General features: G+C 38.5%; 2 protein-coding genes across 9 annotated transcripts in view; one reads left to right on the top strand and one right to left on the bottom strand.

Moving 5' to 3' along the window:
* The window catches only part of AP3S1 (adaptor related protein complex 3 subunit sigma 1), an 84,514-nt gene extending 80,390 nt beyond the window's left edge, over nt 1-4,124 (bottom strand). The window contains exon 1 of one of the 4 annotated variants that reach the window (XM_056803935.1): nt 3,775-4,124. In XM_056803935.1, the coding sequence (XP_056659913.1) occupies nt 3,775-3,843 (69 nt within the window). In that variant the 5' untranslated portion in view covers nt 3,844-4,124. The remainder of the gene's footprint in view (nt 1-3,774) is intronic. The other 3 variants (XM_056803936.1, XM_056803934.1, XM_056803933.1) reach the window with 3 other exon arrangements.
* A 44-nt stretch (nt 4,125-4,168) lies between these two features.
* On the top strand, nt 4,169-15,186 carry ATG12 (autophagy related 12). Of its 5 annotated transcripts, none has more exons than XM_056803941.1 (5): nt 4,169-4,282; nt 4,598-4,859; nt 7,958-8,094; nt 9,658-9,720; nt 14,703-15,186. In XM_056803941.1, exons 2-5 carry the CDS (start codon nt 4,700-4,702, stop codon nt 14,730-14,732), a joined length of 390 nt encoding a protein of 129 aa, XP_056659919.1. In that variant the 5' UTR covers nt 4,169-4,282; nt 4,598-4,699; the 3' UTR covers nt 14,733-15,186. The 5 variants fall into 5 exon arrangements, with proteins under 5 accessions (XP_056659919.1, XP_056659916.1, XP_056659915.1 ...); XM_056803938.1 differs by lacking the exon at nt 14,703-15,186 and adding an exon at nt 13,198-13,943; XM_056803939.1 differs by lacking the exon at nt 14,703-15,186 and adding an exon at nt 13,198-13,943 and having other exon boundaries at nt 4,237-4,369.
* Nucleotides 15,187-20,841: the final 5,655 nt, after the last annotated feature.

The following is a 20,841-nucleotide window of genomic DNA, read 5'->3' as shown; positions in this document are numbered from 1 at the left end:
TTTTCTTTTGGCAGCACGGTATTCTCTGGGTGACCCTGAGAGACAAATTTGGGAAGCCTACCAAAGTGAAGACCTTTGTAAACATGCAGCCTGATTTTTCTGTCATAAAATGCTCTTTCTAAATTGCAGTTGTAATTGTTTCCTAATATTTCTGATCCAAAGAAGCTTGCCCTTGTAACAGCAAATTTTGTGACAGTGACTATAAGACTTTTTTTAAAGTCCTTGCCCTTTCATCTTGGAATCAATCCTGCATATCGGTTCCAAAGTAGAAGAGTATACTGATATAACTTAAATCAGTCTATTTACTGCCTGAAATGGAGGAGGGGGAGGAAAAGAATCTGAAGATAAAAATGGTTTCTACATGTAATGGAAAAAAAATTTTTCAAGGAACTACAAACTTCACAACCAAGTAACAGAAAACTCCACTGATAATAAGAAAAATAAAAATCCAAGACAACTCAGATTTCACTTCATATTTAGCAAATAGGCAAATATAGCCCATCTCTGTCACATATTCTTATTCCAGACATACTGCCTTATTAACAGGTCCTCAAACCTGACATTACATATCCACGCCTTTGCTCAGGCTGTCTCTTACACCTCAAATTCACTACCTTCGAATCTCTTCCTCTTAGAATCCGAAGGTTCCGTTCAAAGCCCAGCTCAGGGACGACCTTGTAAAGGATAATATTTGTAGTGGTATTAGCTACCTCACTAGGTAGAATTCTAGAAATGCCAGTTATTATTTCCTAATTTAAATTCCTTTCAGTTCTTAGTTCTCTCTTCCCCCTCAAATTACCTTGCATTTACTCATGTATACTACACACACATACATGCCTGAAGTTAGGAAAACTCATCTTCCTGAATTCAAATCTGGCCTCCAACACTAGCAGTGTGACCCTGGTAAGTCACTTAACCCTGTTTGCCTCTGTGTCTTCATCTGTCAAATGAGCTGGAAAAGGAAATGTAAAACTACTCTATTATCTTTGCCAAGAAAACCCTAAATTGGGTCAAGAAGAGTCAAACATGACTGAAACAAATGAATAATAACTACATATGCATTGTATCTATTTTGTATATTACTGTCAAGTGTAAACTCTATGACCTGGTTTGTGGGGGGGTGGGGGGGTTTGGTCTTTTCATTCCCAGTATCTTGTACGTAGTTTGTGCTTAACAGATATTGGCTGAATTTAATCAAAGTTGCAAGGAGACAATTTTCTTCTCAATATTGGGAAATTGTACTAATAATTAGAGCTACTTTTTAAAAAATCCTAATGAGATTTCGCCACTACTCTGAGTACTCAGGCACAGCCTGGATAACCACCTATTAACAGAAATACTACAGAGAATTTCCGAGTTGAATGTCACACGAGATGACCTCTAGGATCCAATCTAATTCTGGAGATTCTAAGTTCCAAAACATTCACTTAAGGAAACATTTAGAAGACAACTAAAGGCTATGAATATTGGCAAATGGACAACAGAAAAAGAATGAAGGTGGTTTAACAGAGGGCAGTATTATATTTTAGGCAAATGAGTGTGAAAATACAGAGTTAACAGCTTTTCATTAATCCAGATAGAACAAAGGGGGGAAAAGCTGAGATTTTTCTTGAACTTCAGAACAAAGTGAAATAATTAACTAAAGGAGTAATAACTGGGATTCTATTTAAACTCTGCTTGTTCTCTAAAGCTGAAACCAAAAAAGAAAATTAATTATACTTATCTCTGGCTAAACCACTAAAGGAAATGGGTAAATTAAAGCAACACTTCAGGATTTCTCACTTCTACTGACACCTACCTGACAAAGACCACATTATCATTTTATGTAAACCAGCATTTTTCTTCTAATTTTTAATGGCTGACAAAACCTGGGATTAAAAACTGCAGAGAAATGTCAACTCTGGCACTCTTTCATTTTTTTAATTGAAAGTGCATTGCTGGCTCCAAGCAAAATTTTTAGTCATCCAATCTCTTTTCTCTCTATATTCTACTAAAAGTCCATCTCTTTGTCCCTTTCCCAGAACTGAAAGTGGATCTTCATCAATCAAACAAACATTGTATCCCAAGTATGTGCTAGGCATTGTGGATATATGGGTAGAAATGAAAACAATCTCGCTCTCAAGGAACTTACATTCTATATTCATAATATATAAACTCCATAGTATTATTAATTTTTAATGCATTTCTCTCTATACAAAATAAGGAAACCAGCAACTTTTTATCAATGTTTGTACTCTCAGCAAAACAGCCATTGTAATGGCCCTAGATTCCTACTGAAAGGACGAATAACAATATTTTACATTTATACAATGATTTTATATACATTATCTCACTTGTTATTCTAGTCTCTGTGATACAAGGCAGCAATTCTGTGTACAGATGAGGAAACTGAGGTTCAGAGAAAAGTCCAAAGTCACAACAACTACTAGGTTGACAGTAAATTAAGTAAAACTCAAATAGTCTATTTCTGGAAAGTCTCACCATTTCGATAACTGCCTCACCCTAACATTGTGATTGCTAAACAGGAGCAAACTTCCCCATTCAAAAATGCCCCTCTTGAAGCTGAAATCTAGGTTTCATGTAGAAAAGCATAATTCTAATCAAACTTGTTACAAACAGCAGCAACAAAACTATTACCTCATAAACTCGATTATCTCTTTTCCTTTAAAAAGAAATGGCCTGAAAGTCATACTAGCCCAGAAACATCAAAATGAGACGCTAGAAAATGCAGGCTCTGGAAATGAAGACTGCAGACACACAGTCCAGAAGGAACCTGGGATTCAACAAGGCAAAGAGGTTTTTATGTCCTTCCCCTGCCGAAGAAGTTCCAAATAAAACACAAATTTCTAAATTTAGCTTTTAAGTCTGTCTCCAACCTATTTTTCCGGCCTTGTTGCACAGTACTGTACTTCTTGCTGCTGATCTCCTCTACCAAGCATTCCATCTCCGGCGTTAGTACGGGGCTGTCAGTCTCCCGTGGATCAACGGTACATCCACCTCATTAATGCTTTATCAATTCCTTCAAAGCTCAACTTGGCTTGATATACCACCTATGCTCAATAGCTAATGCCCTGCTCCCTGAAATCACTTTGTACCCATTTTCAATCTACTTTTGGGTGGGCGTGTCGTCTCTCCACAATAGGAAAGGTAAGCTCCTAGAAGGCAGGAACTTTCTCTTTCTCGATCTCCGTACCTCCGGCGTCCAGCACCCAGTAGGTACTTAATAAATGCTGGCTGAATGAACGAAACATTAGAGATGTCTGGCTAAACCCAAACCCCGAGCGTGGCGCACGCCGCCGCGGGCACCGACTGGGCCATCCCCGTGGAAAGCTGAGGAAGTGACTTCTTAGCCGGGTGACATATCCCGGGGAGGGGGTGGGGGGGGACTTTAAGGATAAGATGCAGTCAGACTGCACTAGGAAGGTTGGCTCTGGGGGGTAGGAGGAACGGGATGGGGGAGGCAGAGAGGGATGAGGATGCAAAGGAAAGAAGGCGCGCCCAGGCAACAGGAGGTGTCCGGGCGGGGAAAAGGGACCCACGTTCAGGGTCAGCCGGGAATGGGCGGAAAAGACCCACATTCTGAGGAAAGCTTGCTGGTGGATGGGCAAGGCAGGTACCGGGAGAGAAGAGGACCGGAGAGGCCTTGGGGAGAAGTCGGGGTGGCTAGGGGCGTGGGGCTGCTACTGCTGAGGTTGCTGCTGCTGCTCTCCCCGGGAGGAGACGGCAGCAGCAAGCTTCTAGCAGCAGGCAGGCACGGCTTGGAGAGATACTCACATAGGGCTGGTAAAACTTGGAAAGCCGGGGTTTCCCGTGGTTGTTGAAGATGAGGATCGCCTTGATCATGATGGAGCCCGGGCCGGGAGAAGGGTCTGGGAGGAGGGAAGGGTAAGCCAGGTGGGCGCTGAGTCCCGGGCGGAGCACGCGGAGCCAACACGGTCCTCCTCTTCTCCTTCAAGTCGCTTCCCCGCCCGCCCCCTCCGCGCGCTCCCGGAGAGGGAGGGGAGGGGAGGGGAGAGCGAACCCGAAGGAGGCAGGATCAGCTGGAAAGCTGAAACGCCTAGCGTAACACAGGCTGCGAGGCGGGCGCTGGTCCTGGCTACGGGGAGCGCCTGCGCAGACGCAGAGGACTGGAAGAGAGAGGAGCGCCTGCGCCGACGGCGGCGTGTAGGTGCGAGAGCGCGAGGAGCAACTGCGCAGATGCAGAGGGCAGGAAATGAGGCTGCGAGAGCTTGAGGAGCGGCGGCGCAGACGCAGACGCAGACGCAGACGCAGGGAAGGGAAGGTATGAGGGCTTTTCCTCCTTTAGTTCCTTCTCGACCTCGAACTCTGTTAATTCCTGCCTGTCGGCTTTCCAAGTTAGAGAGAGAAGGTGGGTGTTGACAGGAGTCGTGGTGGAAGAGTTTTGCCTCTTAAGAATGAAACCATACACCGAATTTCGGTACGCCTGCGCAGACGCAGACGGCAGAGTGCTAGGGACAATCCCCCCACGCCCCTCACCCCGTACCTCAGACCTTTGTGGACCACTGCCCACCTCCTCGCGTAGTACCCAAGGTCTTGAGGGAGAAGGTGGGTGTTGACTGCATGTTTCTGGTTGCAGGGGTAAGACACTCAGCTCTCCTGGGGTCTCCCATCCCATCACATACGCGCCCCTCCCACCCCGTCTCCTGCACGTGGTTGGAGGCCGAGGTCGAGGAAAGAGATGGCAGAGCCCGAGCGGCCGTCGATGACCCTTCTTGGGGGCCCCGTTGGAGGGGAGGGAGCCACCGAGATGGGCCCGGATACGAATACATTGGAGCCGGCGCCCTCCACCGCAGTCTCCCCCGGATCAGAGGAACCTCCTGGCGACGCCAAGAAAAAAAGTAATTTTCCTTATTTCCTTTTGCCTGAAACGGGCGAGCCAGTTTCTATCGTTGTGTTGACTGATAAAATGCAGTGACCACCAAACAGGAAAGATTGACCTATTCGGTGGGCTAGTCCAACCCGGGAAGTAGAAATGTTTATTGCATCTGATGAGGAAGTGAGAGGAAAAGCCAACTCAGCTGCTCAAAATTAGGGGGCAGATTGCTGGAGGGATACAGACCAACTGCCTTTCTTATTTCCCCAAGTTCCACCACCACCACTATTATTGTCATTGCTGGAGGAACATGATTTTAACTATTACTGAACCACTTTCTGTTGGTGGTACGGAGGAGATGGCAATAAACAAAAAAGTGGTTCATGCCCTCAAGGGCGAGTTTTGGGAGTAGGTGAGACAAGTACACCACTACCAGCCGGAATTTTAGGTATTGCCGGGATGGCCACTGGTTGGGGCTGTGCTAAATAGGAGATTCCTGCTCATGTTGGACTGGATTAAATAATTTCTGAGGTCCCTTTGAAATCTGAGATTTTAAGGATAGTATATGGCGAAAGTAATATGAGAGGCTGAGAGGATAGGGAAGGCTTTGGGAAAATATGGCTTTGGAACAAAGCCTTAAAGCTACTTTCTCTGTTAGGCTTTCCTGATGTGCCACACCCACTTTGCCCAAAAGAATACCGTGTATATTTTGCTCAGTCTTTTTTTTTCTGATACTTCCTGACCCCATTTATATTTTTCTTGGCAAAAATATTGGAGTGGTTTGCCCTTTCCTAATCCAGGCCATTTTACAGATGAGAAAATTAAGGCCAAACAGACTTGCCCAGGCTCACACTGCTAAAAAGTATCTGAGGTCAAACTTGATCTCAGAAAGATGAGTCTTCCTGACTTTATTCACTACTACCTAGGTGCCCCACCTTGTATGTACTTTCATGTTTTATTTAACATGTAGGTGTCATTTCCTTTGATAGAAGATAACCTTCTGGATTATTTGTTTTTCCCTCTTTGTATCCTAGCACCTGCCACACTGCCCTGACACAGCCTCAAGTCTTGATTGATTAGTCAAACAACAGGTTGGATTTAACAGATAAAAATATTGTGTGAATGCAGTCTTGGAGAACTGGACATGCAGTCAGAAAATTCGTCTTCCTGAATTCAGATCTGCCCTCAGATACTTCCCTAGCTATGTGACCCTGGGCAAGTCACTTAATCATATTTGCCTCAGTTTTCTCATCTGGAAAACGAACTGGAAAAGGAAATGTCAAACTACTCTAGTATCTTTGCCAAGAAATCCCCAAAACAGATCACAGAGTCTGAAAGCACAATAGTAACAATTTAGATTTGAATTAGGATGATGCCTGTTAAAAGGGGGAAAAGATTTCAGAGGGAAAATTGATCAAATTTAGCACTTCTAGTAACTATATAATAGTATGTTATGTTTTATCTCTTTTTGCTATTTAATACTGTATAGACTGTTGCAATATGAGCCTAATAACTGCTTTCTGTATATGAATTAAAGAATTAGCATATAAGCTTATTTTCTAAAGGTATACTGAATGTACCCTTGATACAATTCCAGTAGCACATAGAGTAACAGGGATCATATTAATCTCATCCAATTTCCACATTAATTTAATTTCTTCTGTTAGATCTATATCTTTTGGAAGCTTTTCATTTGACATAGTTTTTGTATTAGTTTGGATTTCACATATTACAGCATTGTCCTTAATTTTTCCCGAATAAATGTTTTGGGTAAATTATATACAATAGTTCATAAGTATATGCCAGTTTTCCTCTTGCAATCTAGTTCCACAGGATATTTTGAGATCTGTATCAATAGTAAATGCATTTGTCTTCTGCCCATTCATGAAAAACTGGGTTTTTCTGATGTATCATTGTAACAACCAAATTATAAAGGAGATGAATTGGGAGGAAATAGAATGAATTCTGTTTGGGAGTCAGTCAGTAATCATTTAAATGTTTATTGTATGTCAGGCACAGGGAACACAAACTCTTAAATATATAATTTGCTATATTTTCTACCCGGAGAACTCTCTTCATTCCATCTGTGTGTTAACTCTTCTGGTATCCACAACTTATCAATAACTTCAGATAATCAGTAAACATGTATTAAGCACCTACTATGTGCCAGGCCCTAGAGATACAAAAAGAAGAAAAAGACAGTCCCTTACCTCAAGGACCTCACAGACTAAACAAGGGAGACAACAAGTAAACAAATATGTACCAACAAGTTTTACACAGGATAAATGAGAAAAAATTGAGAGGGAAGATACTAGAATTCAGAGGGGAAGGGGAAGGCTTCCTGTAGAAGGTAGGATTTTAGTGGTACTCACCTTTTCTATGAGAAAATCTTCAGAGCCATGAGATAGAATATCTTGTTTGCAGATCTACAAGACCAGTAAAGAGTAAATGGCAGGGAGTAAGATTTAAGAAGATTTTGCACAGTGCAGGAGGGGGAAAGGCCCAGTGCTGGAACACCCTATCCAGAAATACTATTGCCATTTCTGAATCCATCCTTGCTTCCAAGATGCATGGAACTTATGGTGGTGGTTAAGTGGTTTCTTTAGCAGGAGGCTGATCTTTTGAGCACTTTGGATGGAATGAAGTGAGAGGATTGTGGTGGAAGGAAGAATGGAGAAGTATTAAGGGATGAGTCCTGGTTTGAGCTAGAGTGTAATGAGCTAAAGTGTGAGAACAAGCCAGGCCTAGCTCAAGTTTCCCTACCAGCTTTTGGCCCAAGGTAAAATGAATGTGAAGCAGAACATCTCTGGAAGACACCTTTTCCCTTCATTTATTTCCTTCAGTTACTTACAGAGGCTTTTGAATTGACATAATTTTTAGAGCTAGCAACTGCATTTTAAAGGTCAAATCCATAATTATTTATAAATTATTGGAGGATAAAGAAAAAGTCATTAACAAGAAAAAAGTAATTTTAAAACTATTTACCATCATAGTTGCTTAAGTGGAGGTTTTATGAATACATAAAACATAAACCAGTTGGTGACTTTTTAAAGTATTCTGAATCTTAATATCTCATTCTCTTTCGCTTTTTCAGTTTAATTGTCATTCACATTATTTTTACAGTTGATATTCTGTTAAAGGCTGTTGGAGACACCCCGATAATGAAAACAAAGAAGTGGGCTGTGGAACGAACCCGAACTATTCAGGGCCTCATTGATTTCATCAAAAAGTTCCTTAAACTTGTGGCTTCTGAACAGTTGGTATGTGATCAGCTTTGTCTTTTCCTAACATAGGATTCATAAGATGTTAGAGCAGCAAAAATGGGCTAAATAACTGTTAGGCTGAAAAATATGAAACTGGAGAGATGCATTATTTTTTTTAAACCCTTAACTTCTGTCTTAGAATGGACACTAAGAACCATTTCCATAAGGCAGAAAAGCAGTAAGGGCTGGTCAGTTGGAATTTATTGACTTGCCCAGGACCACACAATTAGGCATTGTCTTAAGGCCAAATTTGAACCCTGGACCTCCTGTCTCCAAGCCTGACTCTATCCGCCGAGCCAGCTAGCTGCCCCATTCAAATATGGCCTCAGGCACTTCATAGCATTGCATTCCTGGGCTAGTAACCTTTACTACTCTTCCGACTTGGAACCAATATATAGTATTGATTCTAAGATGGAAGGTAGGGGGTTTTAAAAAGAAGAACGTTAACTTATAAAGATCAGAATGTTCATCTGCTGATAAAGCATTCACTATACACCTGCTACGTACCAGACAATGTGCAAGGTCTCTTTGGAAATCCAAAGACAAAAATAGTGCCTGCCCCGAAGGTCTTACATTATATTAAAGAGACCCAGCATAAATATTGGAAATTTAATATACTACAACATATACAAGCTAACACTAGCACCTGATGAGATCAGCCTAGGGCTCGCTGTTAGAACTAACAAGGGAGCTAAGCTTTAAAAGAAACTAGGGGTTTCTGTGATATGTTAGAGAAGGAATGAGTTCCAGGCCTGAGATGGGGAACATAATATCATGGAGTGAGAACAATAAGCAGGCCAGTTTGGCTTGAATTTAGTGTGTGTGAAGTAGTAATAATAATAATAGTAATAATAGCTAATACTTACATAGTGCTTACCATGTGCCAGAAACTGTGCTAAGTACTTTACAGTTATTATCTCACTTGATCCTGACAACAACCTTGGAAGGTAGATGCTGTTGTTATCCCCATATACAAGTTAGTAAACTGAGTCAAACAGTTAAGTAACTTGCCCATGTGTCACGCAGCGAATTTTGAAACTCGATTTAAATTGACTCCAGGCTCTCAGTGTTCTGTCATCTTTGCCACCCTGCTGCCCCATGTGCAATAAATCAGAAGTAGATTAAAACCAGATTGGGAAGGACTTTAAAAAGTCCAACAAGGAATTTACTAGAGGCAATAGGTTGCCCTTGGAGCTTCCCAAGCAGGGTATTGGAAATGGTAGACCTGTGTTTTAGGGATATCTAATTGACACCTATTATTCAGGATGAAATGAAATTCAGGAGAGAAACCAATTAGAAGTCTGCTAAAATAGGCCAGTGAGAAGCAATAAAGGCCTGAATAAGGATACCAATTATATTAGTGAAGGGAAAGGAATAGTTTAAAGATTAAAAAGGAATTTGGGGTAGGTGTTTTATTTTTTTTAATATTACAGTTTTTATTATAGACTCAGAGCACGGTTTGATGTAAAGAATCAGGAATAAGAAGAAACACTGCTTACTCAAGATGCTGAACTTTGAAGGAAGATTGCATAATTAGTGATTTTTTTTCTTTTCTCTCAGTTTATATATGTGAATCAGTCCTTTGCTCCTTCACCAGACCAAGAAGTTGGAACACTCTATGAGGTAATTAATTTCAGCCTTTACATAATGAATAAAGATAAATTGTTGATAAATTACATTTCTGCTTAGCTTACATCAATGTTTTTTTTTTATTATAATAATCTTGTATGTGTAACTTTGAACTGTATTCAAGAAGATACCAATATTCAGATTCACAGTGTATCAGGATTAGGATGGACTGCTAATCTCTTGTTGAACAAACCCAACAAGTGACCATCCAACCTTTGCTTGAAGACTTCTAATGAGAAAAATCTTCCAGGACAACCCATTTCACTGTTGGATAGCTTTAATTATATCAAGTCGGAATCTACCTCTCTATATTTCTGGACTTGGGGTCCAAAAAGAGCAAATCTAATCACTCTTTCATGTGCTTGGCCTTTCAGATACTGGAGGACAGCTGTTCTCTCTACTAGTCCCCAGGCATTCTCTTTTCCAAACTAAACATCCTCAGTTCCTTCAATCAAACCTCCTGTAGCATTAACTTCTGTTCCTTTTCCCTTTTCCCAATTTCCAACTTAGCAATGTTCTCCAAAAAATATCTTTCTCAGAATTAAATAAATCCCTACAGTGATCTGACTAGAGCAGAATATAGAAGGACTAGGTCCTGTTTGTTCTTGGACACTGTATCTCTCTTTTTTTTTTTTAATTTGTATTTCATATGATAAAAGACTTAATATTAACTCATATTGAACTTTCAGTATGATAAAACCCCAGATTTTTTTTTTTTAAATAAATGCTTTCTAGGCTTAGAAATTTCTAGCTATACCTTTATTATCTCATGGAGTTGACTTTTTTCATCTAAATGTAAGGTTTCATATCTATCTTTCATTTAGAATAGCATTGTTTTGAATCTTAGCTTTGTCATATGACATGTTAACTTTGTACTAACACTATCTATGTGGCCATGTACAACCTGTTGTCACCTACCTGGGCTCCAACTTAATTATCTCTAAACTTCTTGGCCTCTAAAGGTACCTGTCAGAATCCTGTGATCTCAAAACTTGATAAGAATTTATCTATAATTTTATTCAAATCATTGATAAAAATAATCCCTCTAGAGACCTATATCCAAATTACATTGAGCCATTAATGACATATCTCCATTCAACTACTTTTCAATTAGTTTCTCTATAGCATTAACCCTTGTCTTCATCTTGTCCACAGCTTTCACTTAGGAGATTTTGTCACATATTTTGCTAAAATCCAAGTAAGCTGTCTATGGCATACTCCTAATTTACAAATCTAGTAACCTTATCCAAAAAAAAATGATTTTCATCTTGAAAGTAACTTGTTTTTCATGAAGCTCTACTAGCTCATTGTCTTCTTTTTCTAAATTTTCTCACTCCATTCCATTAACAAAAAGTAGGATTTTGTCAAAATTTTCTGACATACTGTTTGTAGATTACATTCTCTTACCTTTTTTAATAGCCAAATTAACATTTGCCCTTCTCCAAACCTGTGGTGCCTGTTCTCTCCTCTGAAATCTTTCAGATATCAGTAAACAGTCTCAGCAATCAAGTCAGCCAAATTTTGCAATACTGTGGGATGTAGTCTATCAAGACTTGTGTCTTGAATTCATCAAAGATGGTAAAAGATCTCTCTATTCCCATTATTTTAGTTTACAATTATAAACTATTTTCCGTTTACTTTTTCCAGTCCAAAGATTATTCTCAGCAAAGTTAACAGAAGGAAATTGAGTGGAACAGTTTTGCCTTCTCTCATCATTTTTGTTAACTATCATAAACAATAGTATTTTCTTTCTTTCAAAAAATTTTTCTCAAATTTAGCTTTAAAAATTTTTGTGGTCCTTTTTTTTTTCTTTACTAGTCCCAGCTTATTTTTCACTATAGAACACTTATTCTTATAGGACCGTGCCATCCTTTTGTAATTATTCTCTCTTACCTTTGTTTCTGTTCATGTCTTTTAAAAATACAAATTGTTCTATCAGTTTTTAATGTATACATATTAGCTTCTTAAGATAATAACCATATTTTTATCTTAATCATAGTTTATTTTGTATGTTCTGAATTTTATTCATGAACGCTTCTCATTCCTCTTGAACTAACTTCTATAAAAAATTTAGGCCAAGGGATTCAATCTAACCTTTCTCTGAATCCTTTGAAAACGTCTCTTCTGAAATAATAAAATGCATATCAAACTGTACCCAACTTTCTTTTCTATTGCACATTTGTATTGGTCAGAATTCTGAAGGATCTGCTCATTTCTATTTCAACAACTAGTTTCACTTTCTTGGTGATAATTTAGTGCATAGAACCGTTTGCCTGCTGTTCCCTCCCCCTTTGTCTCTTGAAGGCTAAAATTATCAAGCAAAGCAAGAAATTACTAACTGCTTTGCTTTGGGGAGGATTTGGGGAGCATGACACAGATACCTATAGCTTCCACCATTACTATATTGTGCTTCTAATCTTTCCTAATTAATTCTTCATCTATTTCTTAAATCTGTTCAATGACAGTAGCACTTCTGTTTTTCCCTCCATTGATTTTTCACCCAAATCATCTCTATCTCTTCCCCCTTGGATTCCTTCTTCATACAAATTGCTACTCACTCTTTCTTTTATCTATCTTGTTTCTTTTTAATGGATTTTAGTAGACTCACCAAATCTCAATGTATCTTTTGGAGGGTATTTTGTATTGGGATCTCTGATTCATCTTAATTGTTGTCACTATATCTTAACTAGCTCCAACCCTTTTTACTTTTTTCCTTACAGTTTTTCTAATTGTCCATCACTCCTTAGTTGTTTCAGGGGAAACAACTAGTCAGGATTATCAGCTTCAGGTTATTTTTTATTTTTATATTTTATATATATATATTGCATATATATTATATAAATATGTTTTATATATATATATATATATATTTATTTCAGGTTAACAGTATTTGTAAGGAAGGGAAATAGTGGAGGTGGAATAAATACGAACCCAGTTTCGACCTTCAGGTCTCACACAAGGCAAAAATTTCTGTGAATTTGTTTCCTTATCTATAAAATATAAAATGTCCATACTCCCACGAAGTTGTAAGAAAAGCACCCAATAAATGTGAGTTTGGATTATTATTACTAATTAAAATAATAACCATAATGAGGAGAGAAATGTAGCTATTTCCAATTTAATTCCATCACCAGTGCTAAAAAAGTAATTGAAGAGGATATACCTTTTTACTGCTGGGTTTAGTAACATTAAGTAGGATTAAAAAATATGTTCCTTGTCCATGTCTAAAGTGACTAACTTCACTAGGAAAACACCCATTCATTGACAGATTAGGTTTGCATTACCCAAAATCTTTTTGCCCACATACGTCTGTCTATGTACAGATATTATAGAATATTTTTACCATATGACACTTGATAGTGTTCATTTCGTTTTGAGGAATAGATTATACATTGAGACTATGAGTACAGTGGAGCTTAATTCTTTGTTACTTTTTCTTTTTTTCTTTTCCCTTTTTTCCCTTTTTTGTAGTGTTTTGGCAGTGATGGTAAGCTGGTCCTGCATTACTGCAAATCTCAGGCATGGGGATGATCTATAGACAGTAAGAACCACTTCTCCAAAAAGGAAGCACAGCACTGAGAGACTTTGTGTCCAAAAACATGTTGGAAAGAAATGAATGGGATGTTCTGCTCTCCACTTGCTTACAAAACACTCTATACTTTATACATACTGTTAAATGTAACATACTATTTGTCATGCAAAGCGTTATTACAAAGTTGAAAGAATATATCCATCTGCTAGTGTTGCAAAATGTCTTGGCTACTGTTTTCATAATGACAAACAATGTATTCTTGACTTCCTTTCGATAAAAAGAGATTTTTTTTATACTTGTTTGTACAGGGAAATCCAGTGTGCTTTAGTTTTAAGATGTTCTTTCTCATATTATATCTCCTGGGCAATCTTCTCTGGGCAGTCTGCACAAGAAGAAGAAAATTATTTCAGTTTGCCGCCTCCATCTTGTTTGCATAGGCCAGAAGAGGTAGCCTAATATGCAGCAGAGAAGGGGATAGCTTTTGCTGTCTCTGTCTGCATTACCACAGTGACACGGAGGTTTTTTTAAATAACCTATTAATAACTGGCACTTATCCAGCAAGTGGAACAAGCAATTTAGATAGCTGTAAGACTTAAATATTTATAAGCCCACTTAAGACATCATAGGATTTTGCAAAATTCTCTTATTCTTTTTTAAAATATTTCAAATAAATAGATCATCCAGATCTTTTTTAGCCTTATTATTTAATGGTAAGTACACAGTGGTTCAGTACTGAATATTCACTTATACAGGGCCAAAAACACTTTGTACATAACTATGGCAACATTTTTATTATTTTCTTTTTTGCTGAATTTGATTCTGGAGGACTGTAATCAGTCTTTGCCTCATCTATGTTTCATGTTACTTCTGAAAGTTTCATTTTCCCATTAATTTCGAACATTTTTCTTCACTGCATTTACCAGATAGTTTTTTTTCCAACTAACATTCTAGTAAGTTGAATGAAGTTCTATATCACTTTAAATTGTCCACCGGGAGCATAAATGGACTAGATTTTCATCAGTTTTATGATACACTTCATATAGTTTTTCAAGTTTCTATTTAGTTGTGTCATTTCAGTGGTGTTATAGTGATGTCTCACATGAACATTAGGGGGTGCTGTTGAATAACATTTTAAGCTGTGCCCTCTGTCTAAGGATGAAGTCTTCTGTTTTTTCCACGCTACGGACCCTATTTGATGTATTCATCTAAAAATTAATACAGAGAAAAATCTGTTGGGCTAACTTGAAGATAATCATAGTATACAACCAAGGAACATGTACCATGCAAAACCTTAGCTGGAAAAAATAATAACTTTTCAAAGTTGTAGAATTTAGGCAAACGGTCTAATTTTTAACTTTGTCTAAACGCCAGTGGAATTTTTTTTTAACGACGTTAATATTTATCATAAACTTTTATTGATAGAGATCTATGCTTTTTTTGATAGAGACCTGGACCTAAAATTAAGAAGACCTGAGTTCAAATCTCAAACCCCAAACACTAGGCAAATCACTTAATTTCTATTTGCCTCAGTTTCCTCATCTGTAAAATAAACTGGAGAAGAAAATGGCAAGTCACTCCAGTATCTTTGCCAAGAAAACTCAAAATGGGGTCGCAAAGAATCAGACACAACTAAAACAAATTAGTACCTGCCTGTGAATGTTAGCTGTTGTTATTGGTTTAAGGAACTCCCAGTGAAGAAACTCCTACCAATGCAGATTGGGGCCGAGGCACCCAAGAGATAGAGGGACATGTCCAGGATCACCCAATATATGTTTAAGGTCCAACCGGAGCCCAGGTCTTCCTGGCTTAGATCAGCTTTCAAGTCCACTTCACAATTATCTGATAATGACAATGCTCCTTTTAAGAACTTTAAGTAATAGAATTTTCACCACTCCAAGTCTAAAAATAAAGTATTTTTCCCAGTGGGATTTCAACCTCAATTTCATTTTGTTTACATCCACACTGAACTTGATCAGCTTTTATACTCCTTAATTTGTAATAATTTATAGATAGCTACCAATTCAACTGGTATTTATTAAATACCTGAAAATATGCTCGACATTCTTTTGCTAGGGCTATAAAGACAAAAATGAAACTGTTCTTGTCCTTTAAGAAGCTTACATTCTTCTGGGGAGGGTGGTGACAAAATCTACACATATATAAAACATGCGTGGTACGTGCTACACAAAGTCATTTCAGAAAGGGAGTATTATGGCCTCTTGAGCCAACCTTTGAAGAAAGCACAGGATTCTGTGAGATGGAGGTAAGGAGGGGGATCATTTCGGACATAAAGGACAACCTGTAGAAAAGCACAAAAGCAGGAGGTGAGAGATCTCCAAGAATCAGATAGGTCGCTTTGAAATATTGTATGTGAACGGGAAATATCAGAACCTGGAAAGAGGATGGAACCAGATTGTAAAGAACTTTAAAAGTCAAAACAAAGGAATTTTTTTATTTTTTCTTATAGGCAAGGTGGAGCCCACTGAACCTTCTTGAGTTGGGGATTTGGCATCTGTGGAGGATAGGGATGAGAGTAAGAGCCTGGAAGCAGGAAGATTTAGGACACTTATAGTTGAGTTGTTCTCTGAGGGAAGGTGAAGGGATAAATACAAGAGATTTAGAGGTAAAGTTGATTAGATTTGGCAAATAGATTGGATTTGAATGAGAGTTGAGGAGCAGTGAACATTCAAGAACAGGACAGCTAGGTGGCTCAGTGGATAGAATTAAGCCTAGAGATGGGAGGTCGTAGGTTCAAATGTGGTCTCAGGTATTCCCTAACTGTGACTCTGGGAAAGTCACAATCACAATTGCCTAGCCCCTTATCAATCTTTTGCCCTAAATCAAAAGGTAAAGGTTTAAAAAAAAAAGGAAACAAGTCAATGATAAATATGAGTGTTTGGAAGAATGTTGGCACCCTCAACAAAAAAATATGGAAGTTGGGGAAAGAAATGTGCTTTCTGTTTAAGATACCCAGCAGGTGGTGGAGAATTACTCAGAAGCTGGGGAAAGAGGATGGTTTGATAAGTACATATGGGAGACATAGAAATGATAGTTCAGTCCTTGACAACTGAAGGTAGCAGAGAAACAGGACTAACAAAATCATGGAGTATAGTCATGCAAAGGAGATGGTAAATAAATGCTGATTTAGCAAAGGACACAGAAGGAATGAACAACCTAAAAAAAGAGAGCATTGCCACCAAAATTCAGGAAGTGCTTTGGAAGAGGAAATAATCCATAGCTGAACACCTACTATTTGTTAAGCACCTACTATTCACCAGCATAGTGAATTATACTAAGGCAAAAAAGTAACCCCAGCTATCAAGAAGCATTCATTCTAATGAGAGAAAAGCACATTGTACATAAGTAGGAACAGACAAGATACAGGGGCCAGGATAATAATCTGAAAGGAGGAGGTATTAGCAGCTGTGTGGTAAAATGGGGAAACTAAAGACTGTAAAGAAGGATTTGAACCGAGACTTGAAAGAAAATAGGATAACTAAGAAGCAGAGGTGAAAGAGCAAAACATCCCCGTTACAGGAACAGCCAGTACAAAGACAGATGGAAGGTGGAGTATTGTGTTAAGAAACTGCAATTAGGCCAATGTAACTGGATTGTCTAATTTGTAGACAGAGGAGTAATGTATAAAAAGACCAGGAAGGAAGGAGCAGAACTAGTTGTGAAGAACTGTAAGGACTAACGAGAGGACTTAATATTTAACCTTAAAGGTAATAGGTAGCCATTGCAACCCTTTTAGCAAAGGAGTGATATAGCAAAATCTATGCTTTAGAAAATATCCCTGTGGCACCTGAGTAGAAAATGGATTGAAGAAGAAAATTATTTGAGTCAGAGCTCCAGAAGGCTGCTCCAGTAGTGTAGGTGAGACATAATGAGGGCCTGATCTGGTGTTCTACCTTGAGTAGAGAGAAGGGGATTTTATATGAGACTTTATGAAGGTAGAAATGACAGGATTTGGCAACAGCTGGGGTATATAGGGTTAGTGAGATTTGGGGCCATGACAACTAGAGGGATAGAGGTATTCTTGCTAATAATAGGGAAATTTGGGAGGAAAGACAATGGGTTCTGTTTTAGACATACTGTATTTGTTATGTCTACAGTACATTAGTTCAAGATGTCCAAGAGGCAATTGGAACTGGGAGACTAGAGCTTCAGATTGAGACCAGGACTGGAGATAGACTGATATTTGGGAATCATCAGCATAAAAAGGAGAATTGAACCCAAAGAAGCTGACGAGATCACCATGTATGGAGCAAAAAGAAAAGAGACCAGAACAGAGCCGTAGAGAACACCTTTATAGATAAAGAATCTGCAAAGGAAATTGGAAAAAGGCACTGAAAGAGATTCAAAAGAAAGCAGTCATGAAAACCTAGAGAAAAAAATATTCAGAAGAAAAGAGTGATCAAGGAAGATCAAGACTGAGAAAAGGACATAAGTTTGCCAATTAAGAGGTCATTGGAAATGTTGGAGAAAGTAATTTCAAATTAGTGTTCAATGGTACTGAGAATTAAGGAGATACAGATGAACTAGTGGAGGGTCTGAGTGTTTGAGAGAATGTTAACATATATATTAAAGTCCCCACATAGAGGGGAAAGGGTTGGGCAGGTATTGGTCTTCTTGAGAAGAGAAGACTTTAAAAGAAGAATTGCATACTACAAATAACCACACAAATACACTCTCCAAAACACTAAGCCATAAGAGGAAGGCACATTAAAATAGCTGTGTTCAAGTGTAGTCTTTGGGTTTGAAGTCCAGGCTAGCTGTGTGACCCTGAACTTCTCAATGCCCCTGGCAACAGCAAGATTGGGGGTTACACAGAAAATGCCACCCTTGTTGCTAGAGGGAGTTTCCTCTTCATGCCAATAAAGTCACAGATCTGCTCCTGTTTTTTTAATGTAAAGATAGAGTATTAAAGTCAGGAAGATCTGCTTTCAAACCCCACCTCAGCACCAACTGTGACTAGACACGAAGTCACTTGACCTCTTTCCAAATAGAAAAATTAACATGGGATTGTTGTGAGAAGCAGGTTAGATTTTTTTTTTTAATGCTCTGCAAACTTGAAAACACGATATGGGCATTAACTATTATCCAATATTTAGTGTGTCCAATGTTTTTACTTGTTTTGTCATAAGAGAATTCAATCTGAAGGACAAGCTGATTAAAACGACAGATTTAAGGAGAAAAGACAACAAATTATTTTTTAAAAAAATAAAAGATAGCAAATGTCCTGGAGGCAGTCAGACAGTCTGTTTTAGTGTGAATTCTAGCAATGATTTCTTCTTGTTGCCAAAAATATTGCACAAGAAAATTATCAAAGAACTGGACATAACTGAACAGCCTAATCGGAAGACTTTCCTAAATAAGATGTTCTCTGCTGTACTTTTCCACACTGGATATAATATTATAAAGTCTCTTTTTTTCCTATAAGCACTTGAATCATCTAATTGAAAGTTTATACAATTTGTCTACAAAGCAATCAGTTGTTTACCATTTTCTTTTGGATCCGTCCAAACATTTCAAAATCACATTTTGCATTCAAGAAGATCCAACTCACTAAGGACATGAAGTAATATTTACCGACAAGATAAGATGTTCATTCAGTAAATATGTCCTTCATATTTATCATGTGCTGACCCTAGGAAGGATGCAAAGAATATTATGGCACAGTCTCTGCATGCCCTTAAGGGTTTATTTATAGTCTTGTATGACAAATAAGACATTTTAACAAATGACTATAATTCAAATATAATGTGGAAGATACACATACTTTTATTTTGGAGAAAGCAAGATCTTTATGGAAGAAATTTAAGCCGGGATTTGAAGGAACGCTAGAAATTCCCCAAGTTAGGAAAATAATTTCACTGAATTAAAAATAAAATGTGTAGCCAAGAGGTAATACTTGGACCTCCACGAAAGATGGCCACGGGATCATTTGTACTCAACTTACTGTGGCTTGATTTTAACATGCCATGTTTGGGAGTAGATCAAGACCTTAAGATTTCCACTTACATGACAGAAGATGTTTTAGGCCAGACCTGATCCAGGGCTAGTCTTGTACTTCACATTCAGAATTAAAGCAGAATTAACTTGTCACACAGTAGTTAACAAAGGATTTACCTAGCCATGCCTGGAAGGAATTTTCAATGGGAATAAAGAGCTAGTTCAGTTGGGTATGTTCTCCCTGTATCACTTCTCCCTGCTGAAACGACTGGTCAGTGAAGGTGTTTGGACATGCACCGCGGTGGGGCATTGACTTCTTATGGACTGGTCTCATGCCTTATCACCCAAAAGAAAGCCTCATCAAATAACTAGAGCCTTAGCCCGTTGGACTAATGAGCTTCAGGGACAGCTTTCCTACCTTATGGGAGACAGGAGAGGGGAGAATTAGTCTATGTTTCAGATATTATTCCCACCACAGGATGAAATAGCTCCATTTTAAAAACAATTAGACAAAAACCAAAGGTCCTGAGAATATCTTCTTTATTGATGCCATTATAAGAATGGCAGACTAGGGGCAGCTGGGTAGCTCAGTGGATTGAGAGCCAGGCCTAGAGAGGGAGGTCCTGAGTTCAAATTTGACCTCAGACACTTCCCAGCTGTGTGACCCTGGGCAAGTCACTTGACCCCCATTGCCTAGCCCTTACCATTCTTCTGCCTTGGAGCCAATACACAGTATTGACTCCAAGACGGAAGTTAAGGGTTTAAAAAAAAAAAAGAATGGCAGACTGGAGGGCAAGGTCATAATGAAGAATCTCTTCCCCCAAAAAATCATCTGAATAAATAATTGAAGAGCCAACTAAAATCTAGTGTAATTAACGGATAAGGATGTGAATTTAGAATAAAGATAAAATAAAAAAATTTTAGAACAACAACAGAAAGAAAGAAACTAGAGAATGTCAAGATGTTTCTGACTTTAAAGATAGATATCCAAAGGTCAATTAGGTGACTCGATGGATTGAGAGCCAGGGCTTAGGGATGGGAAGTTCTGGGTTCAAGTATGACCTCAGATACTTCCTAGCTGGGTGGCCCTAAACAAGCCACTTAACCCTTATTGCCTGTTCTTTTACTGCTTTTCTGCATTAGAAATACACTGTATTGATTCTAAAATGGAAGATAAGAGTTTAAGGGGGGGGGGGGGGAAAGCTCAATAACTCCAACAACATTTATTAAATGCTTTTTATGTGGCAGGCATCGTGCCAAGACCCGGAATTACAAAGAAAGGCAAAAGCAAAACAAAACATAACAAAAACCTTACTCTCAAGCTCATGGACTAGTGGACGAAATAGTCTTGTAATTTGCAAATATTCCTTCCAACAACCTTGTGAGGTAGATGGCGTAAAAAAAAAATGGTGAAAATATTCCCATTTTAAAGATAGACTACTAGTGAAATGAAGTGACGGGTTTCTGGACTTTTAAAAAGATTTCTTGAAAAGGACATGGATCAAAGACACATAATGGACCAGTATTCAACGACTATGAGGTTTATTATATTTTAAACATTATAATGCTTTGTTTGATACCTATATTGACCAAAAAAATACAGTCCAGTGACCCTGTCACTGTTAATT

The sequence above is a fragment of the Monodelphis domestica genome, chromosome 7 (genome assembly GCF_027887165.1).
Source record: "Monodelphis domestica isolate mMonDom1 chromosome 7, mMonDom1.pri, whole genome shotgun sequence".
NCBI classification, from domain to species: Eukaryota; Metazoa; Chordata; class Mammalia; order Didelphimorphia; family Didelphidae; genus Monodelphis; species Monodelphis domestica.
Note: the sequence above shows the minus strand (reverse complement) of the source record. Positions and strands in the feature narration are given on the sequence as shown.

Excerpts from the sequence above, each read along its gene's own strand:
- ATG12 (XM_056803937.1), top strand. The coding sequence starts at position 4,700 with ATGGCAGAGCCCGAGCGGCCGTCGATGACCCTTCTTGGGGGCCCCGTT. Across the intron at positions 4,860-7,957 it reads TGGCGACGCCAAGAAAAAAA|TTGATATTCTGTTAAAGGCT; the intron begins GTAATTTTCCTT and ends TTATTTTTACAG. Across the intron at positions 8,095-9,657 it reads TTGTGGCTTCTGAACAGTTG|TTTATATATGTGAATCAGTC; the intron begins GTATGTGATCAG and ends CTTTTCTCTCAG.